The 15672-nt window shown below is 26.5% G+C and overlaps 1 protein-coding gene across 4 annotated transcripts in view; it reads right to left on the reverse strand.

Moving 5' to 3' along the window:
- Positions 1-15672, reverse strand: part of LOC105843033 (F-BAR domain only protein 2) — a 90587-nt gene that overhangs the window by 66105 nt on the left and 8810 nt on the right. For 2 of the 4 annotated variants that reach the window (XM_065801101.1, XM_065801100.1), the window contains exon 1: positions 13256-13420. The exons of the other annotated variants lie outside the window; for them this stretch is intronic. In XM_065801101.1, coding sequence (XP_065657173.1) covers positions 13256-13285 — 30 coding nt within the window. In that variant the 5' untranslated portion in view covers positions 13286-13420. Of the gene's footprint in view, positions 1-13255; positions 13421-15672 lie in introns of those variants that run through there. 4 annotated transcript variants of the gene reach the window in all.

Genomic DNA, 15672 nt, shown 5'->3' on the forward strand with positions numbered 1-15672 from the left:
CAACATTTTTGAAAAACATCTGCAGCTTGCATCATGTGTTTTTTATGATAAATTAACATTGGATTTAAAATTTTTTAGAATAAAAAATATTTAAAGGGGTGTATCAAGGCCCTTGAGCATTTAATGGGTCCTTAATATTATTAAATTAAATTTTTTTTCAAAAGTATGTCTTGTTGGATCTCAAATGAAGCGAAACTATATAAAAATTTCAAAAATAATAATCATTTTATTAAAAAAATTTATTTTAGATTTCACTGCCTAAATGATATCTTTATCATTTAGGCAGTAACTAAAACTGAAAAATATGTATGTTTACAAAGTTTTTTAGTTATGATTTTTTTTATCAATGTTTTTTTATAAAATAATTATAATTTTTTAAAGTTTTTATATAATTTTCCTTCTTTCGAGACCCAACAAGACATACTTTCGAAAAACCTTCTTTTTCTTTTTTGTTAAATTAAGGACACATTAAATGTTTTTTGAATGAAAAATATTTTTAAGCACTGTTAAAAATATTTTTTATTCAAAAACTTTTAAATCCAGAGTTATTTTATCATATAGAACACATTAAGGTGAGAGCTGCAGATATTTTTCAAAAATATTGTTTTTTGAATCACCCTAATGTGTGTGTGCGTGTGTATGTATATATATATATATATATATATATATATATATATATATATATATATATATATATATATATAATAATATAAGAATAATGAAATTAAATTTGTAACATAACTCAGAGTTTCACGCTTTATGCGATCATCAGACGTTACAAACAACCATAACAACAACAAAAATTATATACAAAAATGCAATACAGTGTGAGCTTAGATGACGTTAAAGTTCCAGATAGCAAATTTGTTTTCATGGCGATATTTCGATATTAATTCATTTTGTTTGTTCAATAGTTTCAAAGATGAGGTAATGATGTGATATTTTTCCATTAAACAAAATATATATTTTTGTATATATATATATATATAAAATAATTACTGATTAACTTTCAAAAACAGCCTGATTGTGAACTACACTGATCTTAGCAATATTATACAGTATGCACGATAAATTTCTAGACTTTCAAACTTTCACACTATAATTTTAATTTTTAAGGCATTTATGACTCAAATAATAAAATTAAACATCTATGCCTCAATTATTAAAACAAACAAAAATCTGTAACAAATAATAAGATGTCTGAGCTGAATTTTGCAATAACAGAATCTTCTAGAATGGGGTTCTGCTCTGGGACATAATTAAACCATTGGGAGCCACAAAATCAACCATTTACAATACAATCAACCAATTTTTGAAGTCTGGAACAGTTGAATGCAAGTAGACTGAAAATAAAAAGCCGGCCTGAACTAAAAAGCTCATTCATGTCTTAAGAAGTCAGATTTGGAATAACCCAGTCAGATCAATGAGAAAAATGGCACTGGAATTTGGTGTCATGAAAAGTGCGCTGATTTTACTGTTTCCTAATAAAAAGATTCTATGGTGAATTCAATCTTTAATACCCTTCCTAACCGGCATATTTCACACAAGAAAATCAGAAAAATCTTGGATGACATTCAGTTTAAGTTCCGCCTAAGCACCCGGCCTCAGTAATGGTTTTTTAGCTTTGTGCTATCAGATAGTAAAAAATGCCAATGTGATGGAATAACCTTTTTTTATTTATTACCAATCCATAATTACGTAGTGCTAGGGATTGTAAAAAATGCTACCAGTAATCATTGATTCTGGTGTCGAAACCAACTCAGAGGTTTACATAGGCATTTTAAATGATAATGTAAAGCCTTGAACTGCTTCTACGCTTCTGATTAAAAAGTAGTCTTTTAACAAAAGGCAAAAAAGATTCACGATTTAATCAGTAAAAATCTCTCAAATTTCTGGGCTAAAGATATATGGCCGCCCGTTCTTTAGACCTTCACCCATTTGACTACTCCGTATTAACATATGTCCAGTCCAAAGCCTGTGAACATCCCCACAATAGCGTCAATGCTCTAAAAGTCTCTTGGGATGCCATTTTCACTAATTTCATTAAAACTACTTGTCACCAGTTCAGAGTCTGGATCAAGTCTGTGATTCAAGCAGAAGGGGCCCATACTGAGTAATTTGTTATCAACCCTGTGTACATTTAAAAAAAGAAATTTAAAAAATTGGATTTCCTGGCCTTTTTATTTGAGTTTTTAAAATCAGTTTGAATTAGTCCGGAAATTCATTATACATACTGAAGAAACTTTGCTGGTTGATCTTTCAAAGACTTATTACTTGGTTGACTAATATTTTCCTAAAGAAAAAAGTTGCAAATACTCTATTCTAGATTCAAAAGTATTTATCTGAAAGAGAAGAAAGAGTTGTTAAGGTTTTTCATACCATCCTTAAAAAAGATTACTTTTAGCTTTCCATAAGAAAAAGGCAGCAGTCAACAACTTTTTTCTGTCTGTATATAATTTATCAAATTAAATTGACTGTAAGCTGTTTTAATATGCTGTCAATATTACTTTTTTAATTAAAGCTACAAAATGACTCAAGTGAGCAGGTTTGGTCTGAACAGGTATGATTAAGAACTAAATTGATTGGATACTGTTACAAACTTTAAAATTTCAAGCTTATAGAGTTTAATGAGAAACCTTCAAGCTTACAGAGTTTAATGAGAAAGTTTAAAGCTTATAGAGTTTAATCGCATTGTAAAATACAGTTATTATAACATAAGCAGAAGAGAAACTCGTATTAAGTGTATTTTAAAACAAGTTAGTGTTTTTATTTAAAATTATAAAAATATAAAATGTGAAGCATTTCATATTTTAATCTTAAAATACATTAAAAATCTGTTTTAAAAATTGTTTTCAAATGTTGTTTTTTTAAACAACAACAACTATTTTGTAATTATCATAACAAATTTTATCATTACAAAACAGCAAGTAATAAAGAATTGCTTCATTTTAATTTTTTTATGACAAACTTGGTGCTAATATAAAGTGTTTTAAATTGAATTTAGGCAGAGATTTGGGGACCCATACCGGTATACCGGTATTAAAATTGGCCTGGGTACATCACTGAATATATGTATATAGGCTTCAGCAGGAGTAAATAAGTGCACGAGCAGTGAATGCGCGGGCAATCAGCATTTTTACAGATTTTTTTGATATTTAGATAAAAGCTCATGATGAGAGTTAAAAAGATTCTGATAATTGATTATGTTTTAATAATAGTTTTGTTGTAATGTTTTGTATCATATCATAAGTAAATCTGAGAAAAAAACATTAGCAATGGTTGTTTTTATATTTATTTTAAGCGTTGTAATGTTTTCTAGAAAAAAATTTTAAAAGAAGGTTGCATTTGAACAAACTCTATTTTAGTTTTTATTTAGCTTTTTATCAAAACGATTTTCTATAAATATTATTTTATTTTACTTTTCTTCCTATTTTCATACATAAAAATTTATTTGTTACTCTTTTTTTGTGTGAAATTTTTTTCTTCTAATTTCTAAGTAGTTTCAAGCTAAAGAGCAAGTAATTATATAAGGCTTTTGTAATTAAAACTTTAATGAATGAGAATGATACTTTTGAAATTGCTATTGTGTTATGTAATTAAAATTTAAACAAACAAATTTTTATAACTGTTTATGAAAAAAGATTTTAAGTTATTAAATATGCATATTAGGGTGTTTCATATTTTATCAATTTTTGAAATTAAACTCGCGAATCGATTTATAAATTGACCATTTATATGAAAATAAGTTTGAACAAAAAAAAGTATGTTTGTACAATTTTTAGGGTCCCCGCCAGTTCGATTTTGGGCAAAAATGTTGGGTGTTTTAAACGCCTGGCGGGGACCTTAAAATTTATCCTATAAAATTTTTTATTCTTTTAAATAATATATGTTGGATTGGATATTAATTACATAAAAGAAGCATGTTGAAAAAATTAAGATACGCCTCCGAGTTATTAATATTTACAAAAACCTATTTTATAACTCGGTGGCGTATTTTATAACTCGGAGGCGTATTTTATAACTCGGAGGCGTATCTTAATTTTTTCAACATATATGCATATATCTATTATTTTTACTTTAATTCGTATTTTACATATTAAGTTAAAAACGCAACTATAAAAATACTGGGTATTAATAAGTTTTCTCTTTTTTAGAATAAGTAGTAGTAAGAATAATAGTTTAGAATATTTATTTAAGAATAAATAGTATATTTTTTTAGAATATACCATAAAAAACCCTAATTCCGGATGGTTTAGGACTTAAATTGTCATAACTAGCTCAATATAAAGAATTTTGAAATAATTTTTATAAATAAATAAACTTCATAACAAGACAAATCAAATGATATAAAAAATATTATTTTTGCAATATAAATCTATCTTTTATTTTATTTTTAAAAAATATTGTTTTTATCCGGAATTAGGTGTTTATGTCCCTAATTCCAGATGCGTATAAAATACAGAAAAGCACATACACAAATAATACTAACATTAAAATAATTATTTTAATCCATTAAAAAAATAAAATCATTTAATAAAAAAAGAATATATATTATTTTATACACATTCGTTACAAATAAATTCCATGGTTGGACGATAATCAAAGACACATTCAATGCATGACCAATTTGAACACTGCTCACACGCAAGCCATTGGTTATCTAAGTTATTTGTCCAATTAATATCGCAAGAATATCATAGATCATCAGATACTAAAATGTTATTTGAAGCTTGAGGAAAATGAGGGTCTTCTAATTGATTCTTTGTCTTTATACCTTTTTTACCTGGTATTTTAGACGACTGACTTTGTCTCAACTTTTTTTTTTCTTCTCTTTTCTGTGCATTTTTCGCTTTTTAAGTAGCAGTGGAAATCTTTTTTTGTTCTCTAGTAAATTTCTTTGCAGCTTGTTCATCTAATTTTTGTTTTTTTGATGCTTGTTCAGCTTCGTCGTAAGCTATGGCATCCGCCGAAGTCATATTATAATTAGCTGGTCGCTTTATTCTCTCACTTTTTTGAACTCTTTTATTTAGAGTTGGTGTCAATTATTCTCGAAGCATATTTAACACTGATTTGTTTATATCTTTGCCCACTTGTTGAACAGCATTATTCAAAGTAGCAAAGCTTTTAAGCAAAAATTCACGATTTGACAATCTTGACGGTTTGTTAGGTGTATTGGTAGCATTTCCCATAACTAATGGACTAGATACTGTTGAAGAATCAAATAAATTTTCAACATTGTTGTTTTCAACAGCTTGAAACACAGCACCAATGGAAGTTTTTTTAGAAGAAATTTGCGAATGATCGAGTGGAAATATACATGTATTTTTGAAACCACTCCGTGCATTTTCAGGTTTAAACCCACCATTTTGGATGAGATCCTTAAACATGGCCGGAAAATGTCGATTAGTCAGGCTTTGAAAGTGATTTTTAGTCAAATAACTTTCGACAATTCTCTTCCATGCGCCTTTTACTGTTTTAAAAACGCCAACATCTAGTGGCTGTAAAAAATGGCTGGTATGAACCGGCAAACGCCAAAGTAAAATAGAATTTTCTAAAGCTTTTTTTTTCAACTCTAAGCTCATATGTGAAGCATGGCCATCAAGTATTAGAACTTTAAATCCTGAAAGTTTGTTTGTGTGAGGCAAAAAAACTGTTTTAAACCATGACAAAAAATGTTCGGATTCCATCCAGCCTGAACTACTACTGTTATAATAAACATTCTGGGCACCCCCTTTGCACCAGTCTTTCATAACATGTTTGCCTTTATAAATTATTTGATGAGGTAAATAATTACTGAATGCGTCACAACAAGTCAAGATTGTTGACATTTGCTTTTCATTCAATGGTGCTAGCTTTTTAGGGTTTTTTGTTCCTTTTCTACAAATAATTTTGACTTTGCCTTGATCAAATTACAAACCAGACTCATCACAGTTAAATATTTGAAACAGCTTATCGCCTAAATTATGTTCATTATATGCTACTGCTAATTGCTCAAACCAATTGTCAATTATAGCTGGTTGTGTGGCCACAGCTCTAATAGTTTGCATACCGCTTACTTTTCTTGGGCAAATTTCTTTACGATATTTATTCATGAAACCGGAGTACCATTTTCTAGTCGGTTTGCCGTCTTTGAATAGACTACATTGGTTTGATTCTTTTAAATAGTTTTCAACAACAATAAACATGTCTTTTCTATTCAAGCCGAAGCCTATATCACTCATAAATTTTAATAAATCAACAATAATAGCTTCAGTGATGTTGCTCATCTTTCTTGGCGCTCCTCGATTATTAGATGATCCTTTTATTCTGTCAAAAAGTGTAGATTTTGCCACATTATAAAACTTAGCAGCTTGTACGTATGACTTTTTTTTTTCAGTAATAGCTTGAATAGCTAGCTGGATTCGACTCTCTTGCTTTTCTTTTTGTTTAAAATTATCCATATTCTTTAATACAGTAATACAATTAACACAAATGCGTTAACTTTATGGATGCTAAAAAAAATAGCTGTATCTGGATTAGTGTCAATTATTTTTTCCCTGGTGGCTATTTTATTTTTTATTACTTTCATGAACATAATATATTATATCATGTGCATGAAAGTGATAAAAAATAAAATAGCCAATTGTAACAAACTGTTTCTGAGACTCAAAAGTGTATTTGTTTATTGCTGCTGGCTAATTTGTTTATCATTTTTTTAGGTACATAAAATAATAATTACCTCTATCCGGAATTAGGTGTCTTTTTTTTTTGGCTGGTAGCAAATTTGTTTTTCTTTTTTTTTTAATTATTTTAAAAGGTAATTTAATTTTTTTTTTGGCTAAAATAATCAGCATAAAATTCTGCACAAAATAGTGTTTTTACTTTTTTAATTTTTTTGTTGCAAGTCAAAGTTATTTTTTTCCTTTTTTTTGTTTTTTTAGTTATGAGAGATTTCAAATTGAAATCTTTCATGATTGCATTAGTTTATATAATTTTTTTATATTTTTGGATTTGTCTGGTAAAGACGTTTATTAATGAAAAAAAATTATTCATAAATTCATTATATTAAGGGAGTTATGAAACTTTTTACTAAAACCATCCGGAATTAGGTTACATCCGGAATTAGGGGTTTTTACTGTATAGTATACACTTTATATATTTTATTTTTAAAAAGTTTTAAATTGAAAATATAAAACTAAAAATTTAAATTTTTTGAAAACTATTAAAGCTAGTTCTTAGTTGTTGTTGTTCTTTATTCACAGTTTTTCAATATAATTTTTAATAAAATTTTTATACTGCTCATATGAACTTATCAAGTTTATTTTAAAATAATTATGCCAAAACATTTTAAAAAATCTTCAATAACCCACTTATCTACCTTGAGGAACCTCGCAAAAACATAATAATGCAATAATTTTTTTATTATTATTATTAATGCGTAATTATGTAAATTACTAAAGCGATACTTTACACGTTTGTTTTTTACTTTAGTTTTTGTAAGTAAAATAAATAAACATCAGAAAATAAGTTTTGAGTTTATCAAAATTACCAAAACAATTTATTTATTAAGATATTAACAAAAAACATTTGTTGTTTAGCCATTATACTTCCGGTTGAGAGGTTAATATTAACTCAATTAACTCTATTAACTCGAAATGAATCTGCATAGTTTTTCTATTGTAAAAATATCTGGTTTGAATAATAAATGTACTTACCCCAGAGTTTTTACAGTAGTACAGAGTAACAACTTTTTTACAGCAGTACAGAGTAACAACTTTTTTACATTAGTACACAGTAACAACTTACACATAAAGATTAGATTTGGTTTTCCCTTTTTATGGTTTTTCCCAATAATTGGGTTTTCCCCTTTAATAAAAAGACGTGCTACATTAAACCTTATAGTTCACCTGGAGATTTTAAATAAAATTAAAATTGTAAATAAATGAAGATTACCGTTTTTCTACTTTGTTTTATTTTTATTTCCATTAAAACATTCTTTTTTAATTACTGTGAAACCAAATGTATTTTCACTATTTCTTACTAAACCCATAAAAAAAAAAGTATTTTTGGTTATAAAATTTTATTAGCAGAACTTGTTTTTCACTATGATTTTTAAATTTAAATATGTTATTATTTATAGCACTAATATTAGTTTTGTTTTTAAAATGAAATAAATATAAGTTAGACTTTTAAAGTGTTTACTTATTGATCGTGTTTTTCTTATTCAGTTATTATACATTTTATAAAAAGTTTTATATAAAGGCATTCTTCTACATAAAAATCAATTGCTAAAGGGAAAACCCAAACATAACATTTGAAACTCAAGTTTAAGAACTTTTTTGTATTGACGTTATTTATTAACAGCAAATTAATCAGACCAGTATTTAAAAAAAAAATCAAGCCACAATATCTCGATTATTTATTGAGAGCAATTTTGCTAATATCTCAATAAATAATTTGTTCTTGAAACTTTAATTAACATGAAACTTATTTTTTAAGGATTATCTATAATAATAACACAACTTAGCTATTACACTAACATCTTGGGGATCACTTTAAACCCTGTCAAAAATGAAATGGGCAGAATTAGTTATACTTTTCAATATAAACTCTGAACTTGTGAAGATTTTCCATCTCAACCAGTGGAAAAAAATACAATATACCCCAAATTAGTTCAATTCTATTAGTGATAAACAACTTTATAAACTCCTTATTTTTGATATTATTGATTTCCACCCTTTGATAACTGAAAAACTTCTCAACGGTGCTATTAATTTTGCTGAGCAGCATCTAACTATTGACCCTAACAATAAAATTTATCGTGCAAGAAAGTCCTTACTCTTTAATGATGATCAAGCTTGGATTAAAAAATCAAGCAGATTATTTGATGTTTCAATGGAAGCATTTGACGGTGCAGAAGTATATGAACAGTGGGAATTTACCTTCTATTTAAGTATTGCAAAATGTAAATGATTTCAGATTATACCATGATGATGAATATGAATGTACCCCAAATGGTACACAACACAAAACATTTTATTGATCAATTCAAAAGAAACGATCTCACTATTTCAATACAGTGCAACATGAAAGTTATAAAATACCTTGATATGACATAAATCCCAATGACCATACTTTTTAACCATATTACAAGCCCGGATATTCTTTAAGGTGATTTATCAGCAAAAAAAATTTTTTGAAAAAAATAAACTTCATTGGTTTTATTTGCAAACAAACTACTATTTACATCAAATAATTTTAAAAAAATCAAAAAAATTTTAAAATCTTGTTCAATTTTTTTGGCATAATCAGCAAAATTAAGTAAATTTTGATGAAAAAGCCTAGCAAACCTAAAACCTAATAACTCAAGAATGTTCATTTTGAAAAAATTTATCAAAAGTTCTCTATACATACTATACTTATTAGAAAATGAGCGAGAAAAAAAATTAAATAAAATTAGTTTTTGATTAATTTTTGTGAACATTTTGTAAAAATTTGTTCTTTCATTTTATTTTTTTATTGCATTTTAGTGAAACAGTCAAAACAAGAGATAAAAAAACTGTTTTTCTTTTATACTCTAAAGAATACTAATAGGAACATTTTCTGAAATTTTTAAGTAAATTGATGAATTTTTGGCAGAGTTATGATGCTTGAAGTAAAGAAAGAAAAAAAAAAAAAAAACTCAAAGTGTCATAAAAATCATTTTAAAAACAAACTATCATTTAAAAGCTGCATATTCCATTCTAGTTGAAAGGTAGCCAACCAAACTAACATATTTGAGCTAAATTCTGGAAAATAACTTTAAAAGTTTAAAGTTTATTATTACTCTCATTATAATAGAAAAAACTTGATTGTATCTAAGGCATTGCTAAGGACTCATTAGTTTATGTATCTAACTGAAAACTTAAATATCACAAAAAATATAAAACAAATATAAAACATTTTTCAAATAACCATAACAAAATAAAATTTTCTATTAAATAAGATTTTTTTATTTTTTTATTTTTTTTATTCACTTTTTTTTTGGTGATGAACTACCTTCACTATATTTACTATATTCTATATTCACACTGATTCAAACCACCCGCCGATCATTTTGAAACAAATGCCACATTTAATTGAGTTAAGATGGTCTGCAAATTTATTGAGTGAAGTGCAAATTCATCGCAATCAATTTGATATATGGCTTAAAACGAAAGATCAGAAGTAAAAGTTAATCCTAGAAGTAAGAGTTAATCCTAGCATCAATTTGATATATGGCTTCCAAGAAAGATCAGAAGTAAGAGTTAATCCTAGAAGATAAAGGGTAGATGACTCATTGAGGACATTACCGTTCATAAATATAGAAAGATCTAGATTATTGCAATAACAAACTAGCTTTAAAAAATTGAGTTTTATATCAGTTAAAGTTCAACAGCCACTGAAAGCCCCATCCTGAAGCAGAGGTGAAATCCTTTTCAAGCCTAAATGCCTCCTTCAAGCAACCAGAGAGTGTTGGCTTCTTATCAAGACAAGAATAAATGGTAGTATTGTCAGCAAACAATGCCACCTTGGTGGCATTGTACACTGTGAGAATTTTTGGTAAATTCTTCGATGTGAGAACTTATGGGAAATCGTTAATGTAAGTAAAAAAAAGATAGGACCAAGGATGGAATCTTGAGGAGCCCCTGAAGTTACAGGATATGAAGAAGAGTGCTGTCCATCAAGGAAAACTTTTATACTGTGATTGGTAAGGAAGAACTCAATAATCTTAAAGATGTTACCTGATACACTGTAAGAAGAGACCTTATGGAGAAGATCAGCATGTCAAACTTTATCAAAAGCTTTTAAAATGTTGAGAGCAATAGCCTTAGCCTCTTTATATCTATTTAATGCACAACAAAACCTATCAGTTTTACTGTAAACAAGTCAGCAGTAGAGCAAGAAGATTGAAATCCATATTGATGATCAGAAAGTAAGTTATTCGATTCAAGATCAGAGATTAAATGTTTGTTAATTAAAAACTCAAAAACCTTGCTTATGATAGGAAGAAGACTAATGGGACGGTAGTTAGGCGAGACAGATCGCTCTACAGAATTTTTGAAAATAGAGATAACAGATGCCATTTTATAGCAGGCTGAAAAACAAGACTCTGATAAGCACTTGTTAAATAGTTTTAAAAGTATAGATGATTGCTTCGGAAAGCATTTCTGAAAAACTATAACAGGTATGTTGTCCAGACCACAAGCCATTGAGGAGTCTAAGCAGGAAATCACTTTAGATGCAGAAGTTGGAGTGATACCAACGCCAGGCAATAGATTAACCGGTTTGACAGCTTTATCAGGTAGAACGCAACTAGTGGAATCAAGAGATGATATTGATGAAAAGTTCTTAGCAAACAATTCAGCTTTGTCTTTAAGTGAGGTGACAAAATCTGAAACATACAAGAGAGGTGCGATAATAGATTAACTTATACATATATATATATATATATATATATATATATATATATATATATATATATATATATATATATATATATCAAGCTTTGTTTTAAAGCGTTAAGCTGCCTGCAATTCACATAAGCGTAAAGCAATTTTATGTATGTCTTGAGCGATTTCCATTAAGTGACTTTTTATCATTTTTTAACTTTTAAATTATTCTATAAGTGGTAAGATAAAATAAGTAATTAATTTCATAAAAAAACATATTATTTTTTGAATGATTATATAAAAAAGCTTGTTACAAAAGTTTAAATGACAATAATGCTAGATATAAGCACTATTAACTACTGAAAAAAACTCAAATAAAACAAAAAACCATGAAAACTTAATCTCTATTAAGCTAATTATTTTATCAAAATATTTAGTAACAAAAAACAAAATTGGTTATAGTTAACTACAATTTTTTTTTTGTATAAAAAGTTATTAAACAAAACATAAAAAAAAAGATCAAATATTTAAAAACATATATGATAAAAACTTTTATTTATCATTTTGCGAACACAAGAATATTTATACAACTTTCAATTGAAATTTAAAAAAAATTTACTTAAATTACTATTTAATAATAAAAAATACATTAATAATAGAAAAGAAAGTTAAACTTTATTTTATAAATATAAAATACAAACAAAAAAATATAAAAAATAATAAAATCATTTTTTCACTTGAAAAACGCTTATAGTTTAAGCTAGAAGCAAAGATCATAATAATATAATTTAATTCTGATAAAAAATATATGATTTAATTTAAATCTAATTTAATAAAATATATAATTTTATCCTGATAAAAAAATATATAATTTAATTCTGATTAAAAAAATATATTTAAGTTTATAAAAATTGAAGTTAACGCTTGGATTTAACTTAATTGTCAAATTTATTTAAAAATATTACTAAATACTTTATCGCTATTGTTTTTTCGGTTCTTCTTCCTAAACAATTTTTTTTTTTACTCAAAACTAAATTCCTTGTAAACATGTTCGAAGGCTGCATCAATAATTTGCACAAAATGTAACTTTTTTTTATAATGCAAGTTAAAGCACAGCGATTATTTTTTAATAAATGATATATACAGCGATATAAATTTAATAAATGATGTTTGGAAAAAAAATCTTTGCTTTCACAACAAAATCACTAATAAAATAATAAACTTTTAACAAATAAAGTAAATAAATTATCATAATTTTTTTATTTGATACTCACTATTTTTTTAAAATAAAAAACCATTTTTAGTTGCTGAGCCGCAAATAAAAATTTAAGAATTATTTAAAAAATTTTAACTTATTTCAATTCATTTATACAAATGTCGAGAAAAGAAAGAAATTTGTTTATATCAAACAATTTTTTAAATGTTATATTATTAATTTAATTATTTAGAAAAAAAAATATATATATATATAATATATAAATATATATTTTTGATTATTTAAAATATATATATATATATATATATATATATATATATACACGTATATATACATATATATATATGTATATATATATATATATATATATATATATATATATATATATATATATATATATATATATATATATATATATATATATGCTGAAGTAAAGCAAAGATAGATTATTTTCACATTGACATTGTTAAATGCCAACTTAGATTCACTGACTGTTAGATTCTATGAAACAAGTTTCAAACAAATAAAAAAATGCATAAATAATACCATGTTTGTTTTTAGTTTTTCTTGATTTTTTAACTCCACAAAGAAATAATAAAAAAAAAAATTGAAAAAAACCATATATTAATTTAACATCATAAAATCTTACCCAAAAATGCTCTTGGAAGTTGACAAGCATGATGATACATTAGTCAAATTTAAAACTGATGAGGACACAAATTAACAAAAAACTTCTAATCTTTTTTAGTCTTGAATCATATTATTGTACATTGGTATAATTATATTTTTTATTATTATTATTATTATAAACTCTGAAATAAAATTTGCAAAATAAGTGTCTTAATACTAAAAAAATCATATTTAATAGAAACATTGTTTATTTTTATAGTTGTTTTAATTTTTACAATCATTTAAAATAGTATTAATCAATTGAGTTATATTACTTATAAAATTGTTATTCATCTTATAAATTACACATCCTGAGTTTATTACACGACTGAGTTATATTATTTATAAAATTATTATTCATCCCATAAATTACACACACAGATATATATATATAAATATAAATATATATATATATACATATATATATCTATGTATATATATATATATATATATATATATATATATATATATATATATACATATATATATATATATATATATATATATATACATTTAGAGAGGTACAACATTTTATATAAACCTACTAAAACCTTCTGATACTAGACAATCATGAAAGCCACATCGGCATTACACAACCTTCTAATACTAGAAAATCATGAAAGTCACACGTTTATTGAATTTCTTTATGCAAGAAAATGAGTGTGGCTTTATTAACTTTCCCGGCCCATATATCCTACAAGCTGAGATATATTTGAGTTAAACGACACCTGGCCTATATAAATTTTACTACAGCAGTGTTGTCAATGGTTAGAAGTTATCTAATTCTGGAAAGCCTAACTAGAAGTTGCTAGATTAGCAATCATTACAAAATAGCATTAACAAAAGAAAATATTAAAAAAGAGATTCCAGATTACAAGGCTTTAGGGTAATTCCATATCAAATCACCCAGTCCATTGAACCATGTGACTTCTTTTTGTGTTATATTTCGACACATTATTCCTAACTATATAAAAGTATTGCATGCAAAACTTCAGCTAAAAATGTTGAGCGGTTGATAAGATACTGCAATTTTAATATTGACCTGGTTTCCCAAAATGACCCGGTTTTCATAACATTCTGAAAAAATATTTTTCTTAAAAAAAACAGGAAATAAAAATAGCAAAATTATAAAAATAAACATATATAATGTTTTTTTGATGCTGAATTCAATAAATGCACTTAAAATGCTAAAATATAAAAGGAACACGCTTAAAAATTAATAAAACAACTAGTTTCTATAAACCAACTTTGGGGCCCAATATCTCAAAACACCCCCGTCAAATTTTTTCTACAATTTCAAAGATGTGTTACTTTTTCAAGAAATTTCCAAAATATATTTGTAAATAAAATGAAAATAAGTTAATCGTAATTTAAAAAGTTACTTAAATATACGAGATTTTTAAAGGTATTGAAGATGTAAGTTATTTTGACTGTGTTTGTAATAGTTCACAATATTGTTCCCATTTTACTTGTACTTCTTCTATTTCAGCATTTTCAAACAATAGTGTCTACCGGAACTAGAGCAAGCTTGTGGAACAGATAGTTTTTTCAATATGTTGGTCTTGGGAATAAAACAGTAGTGGTCTCTTTCAGGTCAGTTAAAATAGATTGATGGGCCTTTTGGGTGAAGAAACTTAACTTTAGCATCAACTTCTTCTAGGTTGGTTTCAGTTACAATGCCGATCCACCACTTATCATCATAGACTACAGCTACATAACCTTCTAAAGTGACAGTATCAATTTGAAATATATCTTGTTTCTTTTTAAGATTGTGGATTATTGTATAATTAGTGTCCATACTACACCTCTTTGCCCCAACCCTGTTATCTCCAAGATGTGTAAATTGATGAAAGCTACGAGTACCAGGTAGAGCTGTTACACCGGTGTACCTTTCTTTTTTCAACTATCACACTGTGAAAGCATGCATTCTTTGTTTTCTACTGAACAAACGGTTTTCGAAAGTAAATCCTTATACTTTAGTCCAATATTTAAGGCATCTTTTTTTTTTTTTTTTTTTTTTAAACATCTTAGCTTCCAACAAGGCTGCAAGCAGCCACTAATTAAAGTTGGAAGTTACTGAAAGAGAAAAGATGAAGATTGTAGAGCAAGATAACGATTGACGGACAACTTAAAAGATTGCAAATTATATGAATCAGGAAAGCAAAATGAAGGAAGCGAATTCCAAAGAGCTGATGTTCGAGGAAACAAACTAGACGAATAAACGTTTTTGGAGCACTTAGGAACAGTCACAGAAAAAGGATGACACTTAATTGAATGACGAGTAACACGAGAATGAACTTTAGTAGATGGCACAAGAGACGCTAGCTAGCAATACTACTAGCAATATACTAGCAATACAGTATTTTATCTACTAATTGCAATCTACTAGCAATATAG

Source organism: Hydra vulgaris, chromosome 07, assembly GCF_038396675.1.
Source record: "Hydra vulgaris chromosome 07, alternate assembly HydraT2T_AEP".
NCBI classification, from domain to species: Eukaryota; Metazoa; Cnidaria; class Hydrozoa; order Anthoathecata; family Hydridae; genus Hydra; species Hydra vulgaris.